At 36.3% G+C, this 17,704-nt stretch overlaps 3 protein-coding genes across 3 annotated transcripts; 1 reads left to right on the top strand and 2 right to left on the bottom strand.

Moving 5' to 3' along the window:
* Nucleotides 1-212: 212 nt before the first annotated feature.
* LOC110409044 (mitochondrial outer membrane protein porin 2-like) lies at nucleotides 213-2,806 on the bottom strand. Its single transcript, XM_021418260.2, has 6 exons — nucleotides 2,536-2,806; nucleotides 2,319-2,386; nucleotides 1,365-1,475; nucleotides 1,186-1,272; nucleotides 889-1,097; nucleotides 213-787 (listed from the first exon to the last, which is right to left on the bottom strand). The coding sequence occupies exons 1-6, from the start codon at nucleotides 2,582-2,584 to the stop codon at nucleotides 481-483; spliced, it is 831 nt and encodes a 276-aa protein (XP_021273935.1). The 5' UTR covers nucleotides 2,585-2,806; the 3' UTR covers nucleotides 213-480.
* Nucleotides 2,807-6,659: 3,853 nt separating this feature from the next.
* Nucleotides 6,660-12,118, top strand: ACA2 (calcium ATPase 2). Its single transcript, XM_021419386.2, has 7 exons — nucleotides 6,660-7,270; nucleotides 7,723-7,777; nucleotides 7,865-9,810; nucleotides 9,916-10,074; nucleotides 10,559-10,730; nucleotides 10,843-11,141; nucleotides 11,430-12,118. Exons 1-7 carry the CDS (start codon nucleotides 7,097-7,099, stop codon nucleotides 11,667-11,669), a joined length of 3,045 nt encoding a protein of 1,014 aa, XP_021275061.1. The 5' UTR covers nucleotides 6,660-7,096; the 3' UTR covers nucleotides 11,670-12,118.
* On the bottom strand, nucleotides 12,113-17,418 carry HEB1 (ARM repeat superfamily protein). Its single transcript, XM_021419385.2, is given in 11 exon segments — nucleotides 12,113-13,091; nucleotides 13,609-13,792; nucleotides 14,252-15,304; nucleotides 15,402-15,866; nucleotides 16,391-16,498; nucleotides 16,500-17,047; nucleotides 17,050-17,181; nucleotides 17,184-17,228; nucleotides 17,231-17,305; nucleotides 17,308-17,358; nucleotides 17,361-17,418. Coding segments are annotated over 11 exon segments (3,696 nt in total). The 3' UTR covers nucleotides 12,113-12,114.
* Between the last annotated feature and the right edge of the window lie 286 nt (nucleotides 17,419-17,704).

Here is a 17,704-nt window from a genome sequence, read left to right as displayed (position 1 = left end):
CCCACGGGCAGTACTGCCCGTCTCCATAATGGAGTGATGCCTAGGTTGCAGGACGCAGGACTTGAAAGACACCACCTATTAGGCTTAAGGCTCGACTTTCAAAAAAAAAAAATTAGGCTTAAGGCTCCCACAGTTGGATGAACTTCAAAGTAGGCAACTGAAATAATTTATTCTCACAGTGTGCACAAATAAGTTTCGTATGTCACTCAAAATGAAATAAAGACAGTTCAAAAGCTTTGATCAATTAAAAGGATCTCCTCAATAAAATGAGGCTTGAATGTGCAAATGCCAAAATCGTTCAAAACTTACATATAGAATCATGGAAAGCCTAAAGTTTGAATCCATCCACAGTCATTGAGAACCTAGAAATGAATATTAACCATCTGTGGAACTACTTATTGACACCCCTTTTCAATCTCCACAAAATTTTTTTCAAAAGGTATCAAATCCCAAATGCATCATTGAACAGCTACGAACCAGTTAGGGTTTCAGAGCAAGGGCCAATCCAAAGCGAGGACTTTTGTCCAAGGCCTTGGTGTCAATCTCACCAGAGATTGTCAGCAATGACTTTGGTATGACTTCATGCTGCAGCAGGGCTCCAAGCCTCCCATGATTGTTGAGCTTAGCTTTAATCAGCGTGAGATGATCAACAGCATAGGCCCCTCCAACAGTAAATGTGTTCTCATTTGTGGAAAACCTCCTGCTGATCTCTCCCACAGCAGCGCTCTTCTTCAGCTGGTCCAGATAATGCACATACGATGCTTTTATACTGTCTCCCTTGTCTCCCCTGAGAGTAAAAGGAAAGAAATTAGTGACAAAAGATTAGAAAGTGTTTGCTTCTATTCACTTTTAAGATCAAGCAGAGTATGGTAGTGTACAAGAGCTTACAGAATTATGGAAGCATATGCATCTGGTTTTGTCACACTGATACCAGCAGTGTACTTAGTAAAATTTCCCAAGGTGGTATCATAGGCTGCCTCTGCACCAAAAGCAATAGCAGGTGTGCCAATGGTTGCTGTGACATCAACACCTGGTGTCTGGTTCAAACCAACAGCTGTTGTGAAAGTTGCATGGTCATGGAAATACTGAACCTCCAACTGCAAAACAAATAGCAGATAGAAACTTTTTAAACATCAAAATAATCATCATGAAAAACATTTCTGCTTAGGAGAGGCAACTTCCTACCTTGCCAGAGTTATAATCAGGCACTTTGAATGATGCAATAGTCTTAGTGGATGGAAGAATCTCAGTGAATGTAAGCGTTGCTGAGATCTGCCCAAAACAGTGGAAAAATGTAAGACCCTCAGCAGTACAAGGCTACTTGTTATTTAACAAGTTTCCAAAGAAAGGACGTAAGAACCCACGTTAGAGTCTGTATCGACTTTGACATCAAATTGAGTGTTCTTGTACTTGTATAGTGCAGCAACATCACCAACAGAAAGTCCTCCTTTCTTCAGAGCAGTTGATGTGAGGGCCTGAACAGAAGCAGAAGAAAAGGAATTAGCACAATGAAGACCTGTGGAATGTTTTAATTTAAGTGAATCTTGTCATCATCTAATTGTTTCCTCAGAACATGGAGATTTAGCTTAACCTAGACCAAAGGTACATTAATCTAGGTAGAAACCTTAACCCCCTTTCAAAAATAAAATAAGACACAAGAACCCCTTAACTCCTTTCCATTCAAAAAAATTGGTCACACCAAACATCCAACTATAATGAAACCAGTCCCATCTGGAGTTAGACACAGTTTCACCCTACAATACCTTGAGAAAAGGGACAAAATGTGCATAGATTCAAAGGGACGATTTCTATTGCATTCTTTGAGTTCAAAGATAAAGCAGATTCATGAGAGATTCAGGGAAATCACCCTAACCTAAGACAAAAGTTTCTTTTCTGAGTTTCATTTCAAGGTAAAAAGTGAATAAAGAAAGAACAAGAACCTTGATTTCTGTAATGCTTGCACATTTTCTGTTTTCTTTACCTCATTAAAGCAATTACACAAGATGTGACGCATATCATATGAGCCAATCCACGTGCTTCCACCATTTCATTTATCCACTAAGTTTAATAAAAACATGTTTCTTTCGATTAAGGGAAGGGGAATTTTTGAGAAATAAAACGAAAAAGAATCCTCCACAAAAATTCTGCATTTGTATTAATCCAAACACATTACTGTTAAGAACTCTAAAGTCAGTTGATAAAAGATCTAAGCAAGCAAATCAGCATTTCATTCCATTGTTATAGAATAATCTATCAAGCCCTAACTACTATACAAACAATTCATAATCCGAGGTGTAAAAGAAGTAATTTTTTCATACCACTCCAGCGCCAGTGTATGTAGAAACAGTGAACTTGTGATCGGAGCTATAATCCTTATTCAAGAGATCTAAACATTAAAAAAAAAAAAAAGAGAAATGAAAATAGATGATTAAAAAAAAAAAGAGATGGATATTTCGATTCAAACGCAAAGGAAATTTCGAAGTTCGTTGAAAGATCGTACGGTAGAGAGCGAAGGAGATGGACGGATTTGATTACCTTTGGCCTTTTTGCCAATATCGGAGAAGAGTCCTGGTCCCTTACTCATGGCTGCAATACACTAGGAAAGATCTGAGAAAGCGGGAGAGAAAAGAAATGGTGAAACGGAATCGAAGGACGAAGGGCTATTTTTCTTTCTTTCTTTCTTTTCCTAAAATCGTCTCAAGAAAATGCCAAAACTTTTCAATTGTGACCATCAGGTGTGACCGTTCTTGGAACTGGCGTGTTCTTGACCGTTTGATTTGATTGAAGCTGTACGTTTGATGCGTGAGTTTTTGCCATTTTTCTAATATAAAATGCCGCTTTGTATTGGCAAAGCTAGGCTGGAAGGAATATCACTGTAGGTGTGCATGAATTTTTTTATTCTTTTGTATACTCTAAGTAAACACCAGCCTAGGCTTAGCAAAGAGTAAGATATCAAGCCAGCATTTGGGATTACGGCTTGACAAATCAATAACAAATTTCCAAATCATTGAAAATTTAATTTTTTTATTTAAAAAAAATTAATGAAAGATTTTCATTGAAAAAGTATTGAAAATAATAAGTAATTAAACATATTCAGTCAATTTTATTTAAGAAAAACATATTATTTAACTACATTAATATTGTATCTTTTCTTTTTAACCAGTTAATTTTTTCATTTTTAATCATTATCAATATAAAATACTTATAATAAATCATATTTCTCTTTTGCAAAAGATTCAATAAAAAAACTACTCAACATTTAATTTTTACTAACATATCAAACAATTTTTATATCATAATTTCAGTGTTTGTAAAAATATTATCATCTTCTTTTTGGAACTGTATCTGATTGTGAAAATGTTTAATGCAAAATAAAATCACAAAAATATCCATCCTTAACTAGCATGTTGAAATGGTAGATGGAATAATTCATATTTAGTTTATTATACTTTTATTGGACGATTTTGCCTCCTAACTAAGAACAATTCCAAAGGTTAATAATTCTTTTTACTAATTTAACATTTGGTTAGATTTTTATATAAAGAATATTATAAGAAGAAAGATTAACTTTTAACTTCTTAATTTTGAGACTATATAAAGTATCTTAACTCTTGGTTGTACATGTTGCCGTGTGTACGTCGTTGAGGCTTTCTCTCAACCATGAAGAAGAGATTTTGAAACTTTTAAATCTCATTTTCAATTATATCATGCGTAAATTCAATTTAATGTTTTGTTGGTTTTGTTTATTTGTTTGATTTAATTATTACTTTTTTATAAATATATTAAGGTATAGAATTATATATTATAGTGATTAAACAAAATTATAATTTTTACTTATGGTTATAAAAAAAATGATAGCAAAACTCTTTCCTCTTGGTCAAAAATGTTCATTTTTCACTACCGCGAGTGTATTTTGAACATCTCAGCCAATCCGCCAATGAGAGCCTTCCATTTGGATTTTGAAAAACTCAAGCTACGGTTTGGCACTGGCTAGCTAGTTTAAAACTGGGCTATGACGATTAAGCCAGTCACGGAACACAGGCCTATTTGGCCAGGAGTGCTGGATTATTTGGGCCATTGGAACGCAGGGGCCAGCCATAGCCAGACCTTTTGGGGAGAACACTATGATTGTGCGTGCAACTCCTGCAACTGACTTCATAAGTTTCGAAGATTAATTGGTCTTCACGTTGCTTGTTCAATTCAAATACTGAGTTTCATATCTTTACTAGATCTGATTACATCAATTGTTTTTTCTTGGTCAATAATGATCGCATCTTTAATATTCTTCCTTTTCTGTCAAAATGTGGTAATTTACCATGACTTACAAAGTCAATAATTAGGAAAGAAGTGATCAAAAGTTCAAGGCAACTGCTTCATTTCTTTCTATCCACTATCCTTGACATGGATTTTTTTATTTTAAACTTGTGAACGAATTGGATTTTGGAGATGAATAAATAAATACTTGTAGTATCTATTTATGTGCCTCGAATGTTATATATTTTTTTCATAAGCCATCTCACATATTATATAGTACATAGATCAATAGTGTGACTTATCTAAGTCAACGAAAAGGTTCCTTATGGGGGCGGCTCCAAGTCTGCCTTGGGTGCTAAAGTTGTCCAGTTGAGGCCCTGAGTCCAACTTGATTGTCTTAATTTTTCATTGGAATATGATCTAAATTTATTGATGCATTATATATTTTTTAAAATATGTATAATCTTATAATTTGATTAAAAATAATAAAATATTGTTACAAAATAAAAGAATACTCTATGAAATATTTTGTATTTTGATATTTTGAAATAAATTAAAAAATATAATAATAAAATTACACTCGATAAAAAACAATGATAAATTTAATTATTAATAGTAAAATTTGAATTTTTTTTTTATTTTATTTTTCAAAAATGCCATGGTAAAAACGTGATTAGATGGGATATTTTTGAAACAAGCCCGCCAAATGGGTTTTCTCGAAAGTCGTTCGATCAAAATCCGAACTCGCGTCAAGTCGGGCGGTCTGTGGCGTTCTGCTTCGGCCTACCTGTTCGTGCCCGATGGTCCGAGACTCTAAAGCTTTTCTTAGCAGAGACGCTTGGTTGCCCCAAAAAAGGAGGCGGGACCCGAGCACTTCCCCAAGTTGAGTACTGCACCCGGCAGTCACTATGAAAAGCAAAAGCAATATTAATTGAATCCCACGATAAGACGCCATTCACCAAAAAATTTATGTAAGAAAGAAAACGAAGAAAAATCTTCAAAATCGTGTTGACATGGTGTTTTCAAGAGAAACATCACGTTTTGATCGGACTTTTTGTGAGTTCAATGCTGAATTAACTATTGATACATACGATGTAGGACTCAAGAAAAACCTTTGGATAGTGACTTAAATGGAAATCTAAGCATATTACAATAACAACAAATAAAATATTATATAATTCAAAATTTGTTTTATATTGTTTAACCTAATGACTTCAGCTAGTTCTTTTTCTTTTTTCAATTGATGATGTTATATTTATCTCATGCTCTTTGAGCAATCATATATAAAAAAATATTTGCTGATTTAATGAGACATTAAAAAAATATTTTTAATGCATGCTTAGAGAAATCTCAGATGGCTATTGGCAATATGAACTTCGTTTCTAAAATTTTAATTAAGTGATATTATATTTTTATATTTAGTATAAAATATTATCATTTTAAATATGTTCAATGGAAATCTGATTACTATATCCAATTGAAGGAATGTAACTTTGGCATATGGGAAAGTTACCATTTTTATTTTCCTAATTTAGCCTTGGCCTTCCCATTCATATATTCTTAAATATTTTGTTATTATTTGTTTTTATAATTATTATCACTACCCGTTAAGAGAAAATTGATTGTAGAAAATAAAATACTTCTAATAATATTACTAAATCATTTGCTATTTATTTTAAAAAATAAAAACAAAAAAAAATTACCAAAGAAGTTCAATGACAAAAATTCAGAAAACTCTTTGGAAAATGTTATTTTTTATTCTTGTAATATTTCAAAACATTATTAAACAAATAATATTTTTGATAGTTATAGGTATTATTAAAAAAATAAAAATTCAATAACTTCATATATTTCAAAAGTTAAATAATTAGTATTCACTGTTATCTTTTTTTTTCATATCATTATTTTTTTTAAAATGTAAAATTTAAAAATTTTAAAAAATTACATTAAAAAAGATATATTTATTAAACTTTATACTTGCATTTACAAAAATAATTCTATAAATTAATACTACATTTTCAATTTTTTTTTCAAAATTTGAATCAATAATTTTCTGATATATATTTATATACACCAAATATTATAATATTATATTTTTAACAATTACTTTCTTAACCATTACATTCGCAACGATCATTGACGTGTACGTGTTCGTGTAAGAGTAAGGAATATTCCCACCGCGTGCAATACGCGTAACACAATGACCGATCTGGAGAAAAGACAAAAAAAAATAAAAATAAAGGGAAACTAGAAGGGTGATAGGCTTTTCTGACTCATGGCTTTAAACAAAAGCGAAAAAGGTACAAAGCCACTTTCAAAGTAACAATTACCATCTTCTTAATAGAATTAATTCAGGTAACTCAATCACATAAGCAAATGAAATCCTTTGACTTGAAACCGAACAACCCGTTCAAGTTAATTTCCTAAACAGTAGGAGAAAGAAATTGAGAGCAAAGAAGACCAGCTCAACGTTGTCTCTACTAAAATGCATCAAATTTCGGATCCTCCCTCCCATTTCTCTTCCATTCTCAAATCCTTACCCTAACTCAAAATAAAAGAAACTTTCACAACGTTTTCTTTTTTGTTATTTTCATTAAAACAAATTTATTCTCCTTTGTCTGTTCTTTTTGGAATGTTTAATGTCCTAGAAGCTGTATCTGAAACTTCCACGTTATTGGACTAAGCCGTACCGGAAATTATTTTCGAGTACGACTCTCTTTATTTTACTCGGTTGAAGATTCTTCCTTGTAGTTTCGGGATTTTGCTCATATATAGTTGAATGAAGCTGGGGAAGCAGTTTTAGGAACGAAATCGATTTGAAAACGAAGTTAAAAATTAAAGGATGGAGAGTTATTTGAATGAGAACTTCGAAGTGAAGGCGAAGCACTCGTCGGAGGAAACGTTGGAAAAATGGAGGAAAGTTTGTGGTATCGTCAAGAATCCGAAACGGCGGTTTCGGTTCACCGCCAACCTCTCCAAACGTTACGAGGCTGCTGCTATGCGCCGCACCAATCAGGTCCGTAGGATTCTGAATCCCGCTTTCTCATTTCGAAACTGCTGAAAATCATTTTCAAACCTCCTCTTACTTTTTTTATCGATATTTGTGAGATCATATTTGGACGTTTGGAAATTAGCAGAAATTTGTCGGAGAGTTTAAGGATTTCGAAGCTTTTTGCAAAAGAAAAAGGAGAAACAGAATAACATTTCTATTTTAACTCTTATAAATGGACTGTTTTCGGCGGTGATTAATGTCATATTTATTTTCTCCAAGTTACTTGACTTCCTTTCCATTTTTAAGTTTATTTAGGTTTCGCGGTTTAAATTTCTCCTGTCCTATGATAAGCTCCTTTTTTTTTTTGCAAAGAAAATTTTTTTTATTAGGTGTTTGAATGTAGTAGGATTATGATATGTCAAATTGGGATTTTAGAGCTTATTTGTATTTATTTTTTTGGATTTGGAACATCCCAGGAAAAATTGAGAATTGCTGTACTGGTTTCGAAAGCTGCCTTTCAATTTATATCAGGTGAGATTTTTCCAGCCAATTCGAGTAAAATTGTTTACATTTTATTTTGTATGCTGCCTTTCAATTTAACTTAATCCTCTTTCGCAGGTGTGCAACCCGGTGATTATGTTGTTCCTGAAGAAGTCAAAGCTGCTGGTTTTCAAGTTTGTGCTGATGAGTTAGGATCCATTGTGGAAGGCCATGATGTAAAGAAACTAAAGTTTCATGGTGGAGTAGATGGTATTGCTGAAAAGCTCTCGACATCAACGACCAATGGACTAACTTCCGATTCTGGTCTGTTGAATAAAAGACAAGGGGTTTATGGAATCAATAAGTTTGCTGAGCCTGAAACTAAGGGGTTTTGGGTATTTGTTTGGGAAGCTCTTCAGGACATGACTCTTATGATCCTTGGGGCGTGTGCTTTTGTGTCGTTGATAGTTGGGATAGCAATGGAAGGATGGCCAAAGGGAGCTCATGATGGACTTGGGATTGTTGCGAGTATCTTGTTGGTTGTGTTTGTCACAGCAACAAGTGATTATCGCCAATCTTTACAGTTCAGGGATTTGGACAAGGAGAAAAAGAAAATCACTATTCAGGTAACAAGAAATGCATGTAGGCAGAAAATGTCTATATATGATTTACTTCCTGGTGATATTGTACACCTTAATATTGGTGACCAAGTCCCAGCTGACGGGCTTTTTGTCTCGGGATTTTCTGTGCTAATTGATGAATCAAGTTTAACTGGGGAGTGTGAGCCGGTAATGGTGAATGCTGAAAACCCTTTTATGCTTTCTGGTACTAAGCTTCAAGATGGATCATGCAAGATGATGGTTACCACTGTTGGGATGAGAACACAATGGGGTAAGTTGATGGCAACCCTCAGTGAGGGGGGAGATGATGAGACCCCACTGCAGGTGAAGTTGAACGGAGTGGCAACCATTATTGGGAAGGTAGGCCTGTTTTTCGCTGTAGTGACTTTTGCTGTATTGGTGCAAGGACTGTTTACCAGTAAACTGCAAGGAGGGACAATCTGGAGTTGGTCTGGTGATGAGGCATTGCAAATGCTGGAGTTCTTTGCTGTTGCAGTTACAATTGTTGTTGTTGCAGTTCCAGAGGGTCTACCATTGGCTGTGACCCTGAGCCTTGCTTTCGCCATGAAGAAGATGATGAATGATAAAGCACTAGTTCGACACCTTGCAGCTTGTGAGACTATGGGCTCAGCAACAAGTATTTGTAGCGATAAGACTGGGACACTAACAACTAATCACATGACGGTTGTGAAATCATGCATTTGCATGGGTGTCAAGGAAGTAGGTAACAACAATAAAGCTTCTTTCTGCTCTGAGATTCCAGAGTCTGCTGTGAAACTTCTGCTACAATCAATTTTTACTAACACTGGCGGTGAAATTGTTATCAACAAAAGCGGAAAATGTGAAATATTGGGAACACCAACAGAGACTGCTTTATTAGAGTTTGGCTTGTCTCTGGGTGGAGATTCCCAAGCAGAACGACAGGCATCAAAAATTGTTAAGGTTGAGCCATTTAACTCAACAAAGAAACGAATGGGAGTGGTGCTGGAGCTCCCTGAAGGAGGGCTACGAGCACACACTAAAGGTGCTTCGGAGATAGTTTTGGCTGGATGTGACAAGGTGATCAATTCAGAAGGGGAAGTTGTTCCCCTGGATGAAGAATCCATTAACCATCTCAATGCTACAATCAACCAGTTTGCTAATGAGGCTCTTCGAACCCTGTGTCTTGCCTATATGGAACTGGAAAATGGTTTCTCCCCTGACAGTGCTATTCCAGTTTCTGGGTATACTTGTATAGGAATTGTGGGTATTAAAGATCCTGTTCGCCCTGGTGTTAAAGAATCTGTTGCTACTTGTCGTTCTGCTGGGATTACTGTACGAATGGTTACGGGAGACAATATAAACACTGCAAAGGCTATAGCCAGGGAATGTGGAATTCTTACAGATGATGGTATAGCCATTGAAGGTCCAGATTTCAGAGAGAAGACTCAGGAGGAATTGCTTACTTTGATTCCTAAGATTCAGGTACTCTCCACGTTTCTTATCTTTGCTTGAAAACTGTTACCAGTTGGTTATTTGTAACAAGGACAAATAATCTAATGCATTCCTCAATTTTCATTTCTTTTGCAGGTGATGGCTCGGTCTTCTCCTATGGACAAGCATACATTGGTAAAGCACTTGCGAACTACATTTGATGAAGTTGTTGCTGTGACTGGTGATGGAACAAATGATGCTCCAGCCTTGCATGAAGCAGATATAGGACTAGCGATGGGCATCGCTGGAACTGAGGTCAGCAATCATAAACATTTTCACACTGTGCATACTTCTTGGACCATTTAAATGAAAGAATCAATTTAAATATATTTATATTATGATCATAGATCAAAATGTGTATGGTTTACTGAAGTACTGATTCAATGCCTTGAGAACAACTCAGATAGTTATGCATGTTGTGAATGAAGTGCTAGATGTAATATGGGTTAGAATAAGGAGCAGAGACATGAGTTCCTTTGAGATTGAAAAAACACACTTCAATTATGGGAGGGAAGCTAATATAAATAGTTTTATGTTGTATAAAAAGATATTTTAGCTGGAGTTTTGATGTAATGTATGTTGCTTAATTGTGAAACAATACAACATTTCATGCACCTGATACTAGAATGTTGTGATAGTGACTTTACTTGTTAGATGATAGTAAAATATATTAATTAAGTGTAAGTTATGCCTGATAGTAACAATATCAAGATTTAATTAATCTCATTCTCAATTCCAGGTGGCCAAGGAGAGTGCTGATGTCATAATTCTAGATGACAATTTCTCAACAATTGTGACAGTGGCCAAATGGGGCCGTTCAGTATACATAAATATTCAAAAATTTGTACAGTTTCAACTGACAGTCAATGTTGTTGCATTGATTGTTAATTTCTCCTCAGCATGTTTGACAGGTAAGAGAGGGATATGTTTGTCTACTTTTAAAACTTATGTTCTAGCTTTCGTTTTAAATGGAAATAACTTTGTCCATATTGCTTATGCTTTTTGCGCCAAATCATTCTGCAGGGAGTGCCCCTCTCACAGCTGTTCAGCTGTTGTGGGTGAATATGATTATGGATACTCTGGGAGCACTAGCACTTGCAACTGAGCCTCCAACTGACGAACTAATGAAGCGTTCACCAGTTGGAAAGAAAGGAAATTTTATCAGTAATGTCATGTGGAGGAATATCTTGGGACAAGCTTTGTATCAGTTTATGGTAATATGGTATCTTCAGACAAAAGGAAAAGCAATATTTAATCTCAACGGCCCTGATTCTGATCTGATATTGAACACACTTATTTTCAATTCATTTGTCTTCTGTCAGGTAACCATTTCTTAAGAACTCCTTCATACTCTTCAATACATGTTGTTATATACACAATTGTGGGAAGGTCTATTTTGTCATGCATAGAAGCGATCAGGAGACTTGCAAATTATCTATATTGAACTTTGCTAGGACTCAGCACAGTTCTTTTTGTAAGGTTACCATGTTGGATGTATCATGCTCCTAACTTAAAACTTTTATGCCATAACCAGCTTTTTCTGAATATCTCCATATCTAACTTTGTTAAAAACTTTTGCCTAACAAAGAACGTTTGGTCTTTTTCCACAGGTTTTCAATGAGATCAGCTCACGTAACATGGAGGAAATAGATGTCTTCAAGGGCATATTAGATAACTACGTATTCGTGGCTGTTCTCAGCTGCACTGCTGTCTTCCAAGTCATTATAGTCGAATTTTTGGGTACATTTGCAAATACAACTCCTCTCACATTCTCACAGTGGTTCCTAAGCGTTTTCATAGGATTCATAGGCATGCCCATTGCTGCTGCGTTGAAGATGATCCCAGTATGAGCCACCAAAACGGCAGATGCTATTTTGTGAATGACATCATCGAAAGCCTTTGATGCCTCTCCCTTGCAGTGTAGATTACTTAGTGACTAGAAAGCTGTTTGCAAAGAAGGTAAATAGAGAGTTTGGAACCAAAATCTCATCAGCATTTAAGTGTCATTACAATTTTTTTAATTTTGAAACTTCTTCTGGATTGGATTTTCTGTTTATAGGACAAGCACTTTGCTTGTTTTGTTTTGTAATTTCTTGTTCTTAATTTCATTTTTTAATTGACATATAAGGCATGTAAGTATTTTTTAAAAATGTTTTGTAGTGACTGAATAGATAATTAATGCTTAGTCCTATATTAAGTCAGTAGGCATATCGGGACCTAGCAACTTGGGTTTTTTTACATATATATGTTATTTCTTTACAGTTGGGAATATAGTATTTAAACAAAAGACCTTATCTATTGTTCCATCTCTGAGAACCTTTCAGTTTCATAAACATGATACAACCAGACAGGTTCAAGCAATGCTCTGGCCTCATGTAATTTATGGCTTTCATCTTCATCATCTTGTTCTTCGATCTCTCTCTCTATACGAGGATAGATATCTGGCAGCGAAACCAACATCATGTCAAGCCCACTCCACTCTCTGTCTTCTTGTCCAATCAACTTCAGACAGACAAACCGTATCATTCCCAGAAGCAGACCAAAGTCCTTCCGTTCTAGCCCTACAGCTGAGCTAGCCAAGAAAATCATGCCAACTGCGTCCAGTATGCTGGAATTTCCTTTTAGCAATGAAATGATCATTCCCAAAAGTTTCTTAAACTCAGAGAATTCTGGTTCAGAAACTGTGTCATCCTCCTCTTCTGGATCACCTTCACTCATTTCAGTGAGCTCGGTCTTGGCCAAGATTAAGGGCCATGATGGAAACTGGAGCTTAATGTGATTCAATGCAGTCGAATATGCCCTCTCTAGACTCTGCTCGAGCATGCTTGTAGAACCAAGCGCTAGAATCAAATCAGGTAGCCAAGGCTTTGCTGCTGCAACAAGTCGTGCTGCAAAACTAGAGCCCAAAAACAATTCACCTGAGATGATCAAATCAAGCAAGTCACTGGCAAGGTTAAAAGACTCGACTGGTGCTGGTGAAGCTTCAGTAGCAGCATCAAGGACCAGATTGAGTAACTTGGTTGCATAGCTGAAGGAGCTCTTCACGCACATAATAGATTCCTTCAACTTCTCCTCCTTAAACTGTGATTTATCTGAGGATAGCTGCTTTAAGGAAGAGATGATGTACTGCATATATGCTGATGTAAACTTCAAGCACCTCCTATGGACACTAGAAGCAAAACCCATTGCAATAGAATCAACAAAAAACTTGAGAACTGCTGTAAGCATCTTCACCTTCTTTGATGTCTGTTTTTGTTTGGTGTAGACAGATCCTAAAGTAGAAAAGTATGCAAGAATGAATGACAGAATGACATAAACATGAGAATTTATTTATCTAAAACACAGATCACATGCAGCTGGTAAAAGTGGTACTCTATTCTCTCTATAGTCATAGTATTCTTCCAAAAACAGTTCATAAAAGATGGGATGCCAATACAAACACCAAAGGAACAAGGAACTGCAATGAGACCTCCAGAAATTGAAATGACTACAACTGGTCTCTCCTAATTTAACTTTTGGTGTTAATAAGTGATTGCAGTCTAGTTTTATTAAATGACAATGACTTATGTTTTTTTGCTGAGGAATCTTAGATTTAGATATTTGAAATTTCTAGTGGATTTTATTCCCAAAATGTACTTGATTTTAAATCCAAATCTAAATCCAACCCCTCATATACAGGTTCCCAAATGGATTACTATATCTTTGAAATGTGTAGTGCTAAAAGCAATTTTTTGCTTATGTGCATGCCTTCCGATGAACTGTGCATATGCCTTATTCATCACCACTAACCATCACTTGTAGAGCTAGAGACATCTGTTTGTGGTTCTCTCTGTTTCTGTCCAGGACGTGCGGCTCTCTTGCTGTTGACCCGCTTAGATTCTGGAGGTGATTTGCCATTCTTTCCTGAGTCACCTGCTTCAAATAGCTTATCCGTACAATTTAGCAGGTGATCCATTACCTTGTCTAGCATAGTCTGTCAGAAGTTAAAAGAATATAAAAATTCAGCCCATCAGTGACAAAACTTTGCTTAGAACCACAATAAAATAAAATAAGTGAAATTTCTAGCAGTAAATACTGACAAATTGGTGGTTGCATTTCCAAATATTTAATGCTACTAACAAAATTGAACCCAGATCAAAATCACAATGTAGCCGATTTACCAAATCAATGCAAATAAACAATGAAAAGGAATCCTGCAGTTTAATCATTTTGAGTTTTGACCGACCTACTGCAAAATCTCAAAGCAAATTACCAACTACAACACTGTAATCAAATGATAGCTAGAAAGGAACTTTATCTAATTGTAAGAGAAAAAAGGTGGAGGGGGAGAGACAGAGATGAGAATAGTTAGACAAAACTGACCTGCCTCAGCCCCCTCAGGCAAATTAAAATGAGCATTGAAGTTCAAGAAAAATCAAAAGCAATAACTTGCCTCAGAATTTGATCCAGAAGAGTGAATGCCATCATTCGTCTTCATACCATAATTGGTAACATTTTGAAGGGCCATCTGCAAAGCAAGAGCTGTATATGCCAACACTGGGTAGTGGTCCATATATTCATAATACTCACACTGCACAATGCTAACCTCAGAGATAACCTTTAAAGCAAAGAATGGCAGTTCCAAAGCTTGAGAACCCAGCACAGCTTTCCGAGTGTCCTCAGAAGCAAGCATATCTTTTATCTGCCATGATACTCCAATAGCAACAGAATAATCATCCTCGAAATTGGATGACTTCTTCCTGCTAACATGTTTCCATTTAGTGGAGTTTTTGGTTGAAGACTTCCATCTCTTTCTTTTTGCAGGAGAAACATTCTGTTTTGGTGTCTCAACATCAAATTTAACATGGCAGCGATAGGCAGTTTTTTGCAAAAGTCTTGTTAGAGCCTCAAACATATTATCAAAGGCATCACATGATATCAATAATTTGTGGGCAGACCTCACTTCAGCTTGCTTTTCTAAATTTTCAGATAAATCACTACAATCAGTGACTAGGCACATGCAATCTCCAAGGAGCCCAGCTACATTATCTGAGGCAGTGGTGGATAAAATGTCAAAAACAGAAGACTTAGCATGTGCAGTAGATGCAACAGAAAACAAACGCTTAACTCTTTCACCAGAAAACAACTCTTTAAGGGCATCCTGCTGACTTCGCTCATTTGCAAGGCTGCAGCAAAGGTTCGCCGAAGCAACAAGAAAGCCCTCAATTTGAGCTGCATCTAGTTTACCATTGGACACTACTAAGCTGATGAAAACCTTGACAAGTTCCATCATAGATTTAAGAGATGCTCCTTCTGATAAAGCAAATTCGCAAAACCTTGCTCCAGCCAGTGGAGATCTTTTCATAAGCATGACACAGCGATTGCATGCGTCTTCAATGTCTAGTCTTGCAGGAAAGTATGATGGCATAAGCAGTCTTGTAATTTTCTGAGCAACTGGAGATTGGTCATTTGCAAGTATATTCAACAAGACTTCTAAACTGACCACCTTCAAAATAAAGCAATGAACAATATCAACCACCACCCAAGGAGAAAGAAATTAAAGCACTGCTGATGCAAAATTAAATTTGAAAAGAACTTTGTACCTTATTAAATTTGAAAGTTCGGATGTCCTTTAAAAGAAGAAGGAGATCTACCATAGCAACTCTTATGGAAAGAACATTGTCTAACATCAGATGCCCCAGTCTCGGCAGAAGCACTTTAAGAATTTCATGAGACTGTGGATTGCCAAGCAAATAGATAATGCCATTCAATGTGGAAAGCCTAACCTCATTGCATGTGTCATATGCCATGTCATCAAAAATTTTCGAAATTATCTTTGTAATGGTTGATGAGGGAATAATTTCCCAAAACAAATGAAGGATGCGACAACAACCTTCCGCTGCAATTACTCTCACATCAGGGCAATCATCCATGAGTAATCTCTCCAATAAAAAGAACTGTTTATCCAGCAATGTATCTTTAACCTCTTTGGCAGCATCAGGATCTTCAAAAGGGAACAAGTCTAAAAGTAAATGTAATGCATTTTGACGAACATTTGAATTTGCAACCTGTCAAAGGACCATGCAGCTTGATTAAACAGTTGTCATCTAAAACACCCAAATACTGAGTTAGAAACATGTCAAGTTAAAGCAACAGTCATCCATCTTATTATTAAACTATGACTGTGCTAGAGTACTCCTAATTAACATGTCTAAGTTATCTATTCTAAAGGGCATATTTCTCCAAGACATTTTTAGCTAGGATACCGGTAACTAAGGTTCCTATGTTGTTATTCTTGCTACTGGTTTTTACTTTCTTAGAAGTTATTACTACGAAGTAAAAAAATGTGATAAAACCCAAAATCACCCTAACTAAAAATGAATAAATAACTAAAATATAACCTCAGTTTAAATATTATTATTTATACAAAAATAAAATTACGCAGTTTATTTATTAAAAGAAAATAAACACTTCGTTTTGGCTCTATGCTTCTAGCAACACTAAAAAGAGAATACTAGTTCCAGATAAATATTGATATTCACATTAACAAAAAAGGCAAACAAAACCATAAAAAAGCGCTATTATCCTCTACCTGTAAAGACCGGAAAATCACAGGCTCGGCAAGTCTAAAGAGCAACTTCTCAACTCCATCAACAGTTCTCTGATTAATAAACCCACCTAAAACCCTTCTAATACTACTTTCCCAAACCTTTGGAACTGGCATGTATAGCGCCTTCAACTAAACTCATCAAAAACCGATCTTCAATTTCCCTTTTCAATTCCCCTTCAACCCCTTTCCATCCCTTAAACACCATCTCCCCATAAGCTTCCAGCATCGATTTCCTCCCAAATGGAATCTGAGCTTTTATCATCGCCAAACATTCCTTCAAAAACTGCATACTTAACCCAAACGTAAACGCCACGAATCTCTTCCCTTCCTCCGTTTTCAGATACAAAGGCTCGATAACACATCGGATTAATAACAGCTTCAAATCTTCGATGCTTTCGTCTTCGAAATCAAAGAGACTGAAGGCTTCGCGGAGCGAATAAACTCTGTGAACATCCACCTTTTTCTTCAAAGTTAACGACTTTGAAAGCAAAAACGGCAGCGTTTGGGAAATCAAGGTTTCTTTTTCTGGTGCATCCTGTTTCCACCATTCTTCACATAAACAAGCTATTTCGTTGGATAAACCAGGATCCGATTCGAAAGTAATGAGGTTATCGTGCAGAGATCGAACGGCTGGGATTAATCAGAGTGCCGAAACGCGTTTCGGGGATGCGAAATGCATAAGCCGGTGATGTGAGCGAGAACGCGGAGGTTTTCGCTATCGTTGTTTTGCCAGTTGTCTCTGGGGTTGGAGCTTCGTGTTGATCGACGGGTCGCTTGGTGGGCGGGGAATGGGATGGGTCGGGTTCGTTCGGTTGGTTCGAAAGGAGACGATGGATTGGGAGATGGAGAGGTGGAGACAAGGAGGGACAGTAGAGGAGAGAGGAGAGGAAGGGGGAACGAGTGGATCAGGGATTTGAGAGTTGCTTTCGAGGATTTTAGGGTTAGTTTCACGCGGAGGAGAGGAAGTCCTCGGCGGAGGATTGGAGGGCGGAGCGGAGCCTCTTCTCCATCGCTTTTTTCCTTTGGCTGGGAATGGGAATTTGAAAAATGGGGGGAAAGGGAAAAAAAGAACAGTTTCTTTTTAAGTTTGGGGTTTCATTTGGGCCAACTTAATAGGAAGTAGGATTGGCCCAACTTTAACCAACACCCAGCCCATTCAATATTCATTCACTCATAAATGAATGTGTAGTACAACATACATAAATCAAGACATATATCTTTGCATGAAGTGATATTCAGTCACTGAATTAAGGTTTTCCGCTTTTTATTTCCTAACTCACCATGAGAATCTACCTT

The sequence above is a fragment of the Theobroma umbraticum genome, unplaced genomic scaffold (genome assembly GCF_002168275.2).
Source record: "Theobroma umbraticum cultivar Fairchild unplaced genomic scaffold, ASM216827v3 scaffold_44.0, whole genome shotgun sequence".
NCBI classification, from domain to species: Eukaryota; Viridiplantae; Streptophyta; class Magnoliopsida; order Malvales; family Malvaceae; genus Theobroma; species Theobroma umbraticum.
Note: the sequence above shows the minus strand (reverse complement) of the source record. Positions and strands in the feature narration are given on the sequence as shown.

Bases quoted from the DNA above. Each gene is read 5' to 3' on its own strand.
- LOC110409044 (XM_021418260.2), bottom strand. From the start codon at position 2,584: ATGAGTAAGGGACCAGGACTCTTCTCCGATATTGGCAAAAAGGCCAAA. The intron at 1,476-2,318 runs GTATGAAAAAAT...GCTTCTGTTCAG, and splicing joins CATACACTGGCGCTGGAGTG to GCCCTCACATCAACTGCTCT. The intron at 788-888 runs GTAAGCTCTTGT...TTTTACTCTCAG, and splicing joins GCATATGCTTCCATAATTCT to GGGAGACAAGGGAGACAGTA.
- ACA2 (XM_021419386.2), top strand. From the start codon at position 7,097: ATGGAGAGTTATTTGAATGAGAACTTCGAAGTGAAGGCGAAGCACTCG. The intron at 10,731-10,842 runs GTAAGAGAGGGA...ATCATTCTGCAG, and splicing joins CTCCTCAGCATGTTTGACAG to GGAGTGCCCCTCTCACAGCT. The intron at 11,142-11,429 runs GTAACCATTTCT...CTTTTTCCACAG, and splicing joins ATTCATTTGTCTTCTGTCAG to GTTTTCAATGAGATCAGCTC.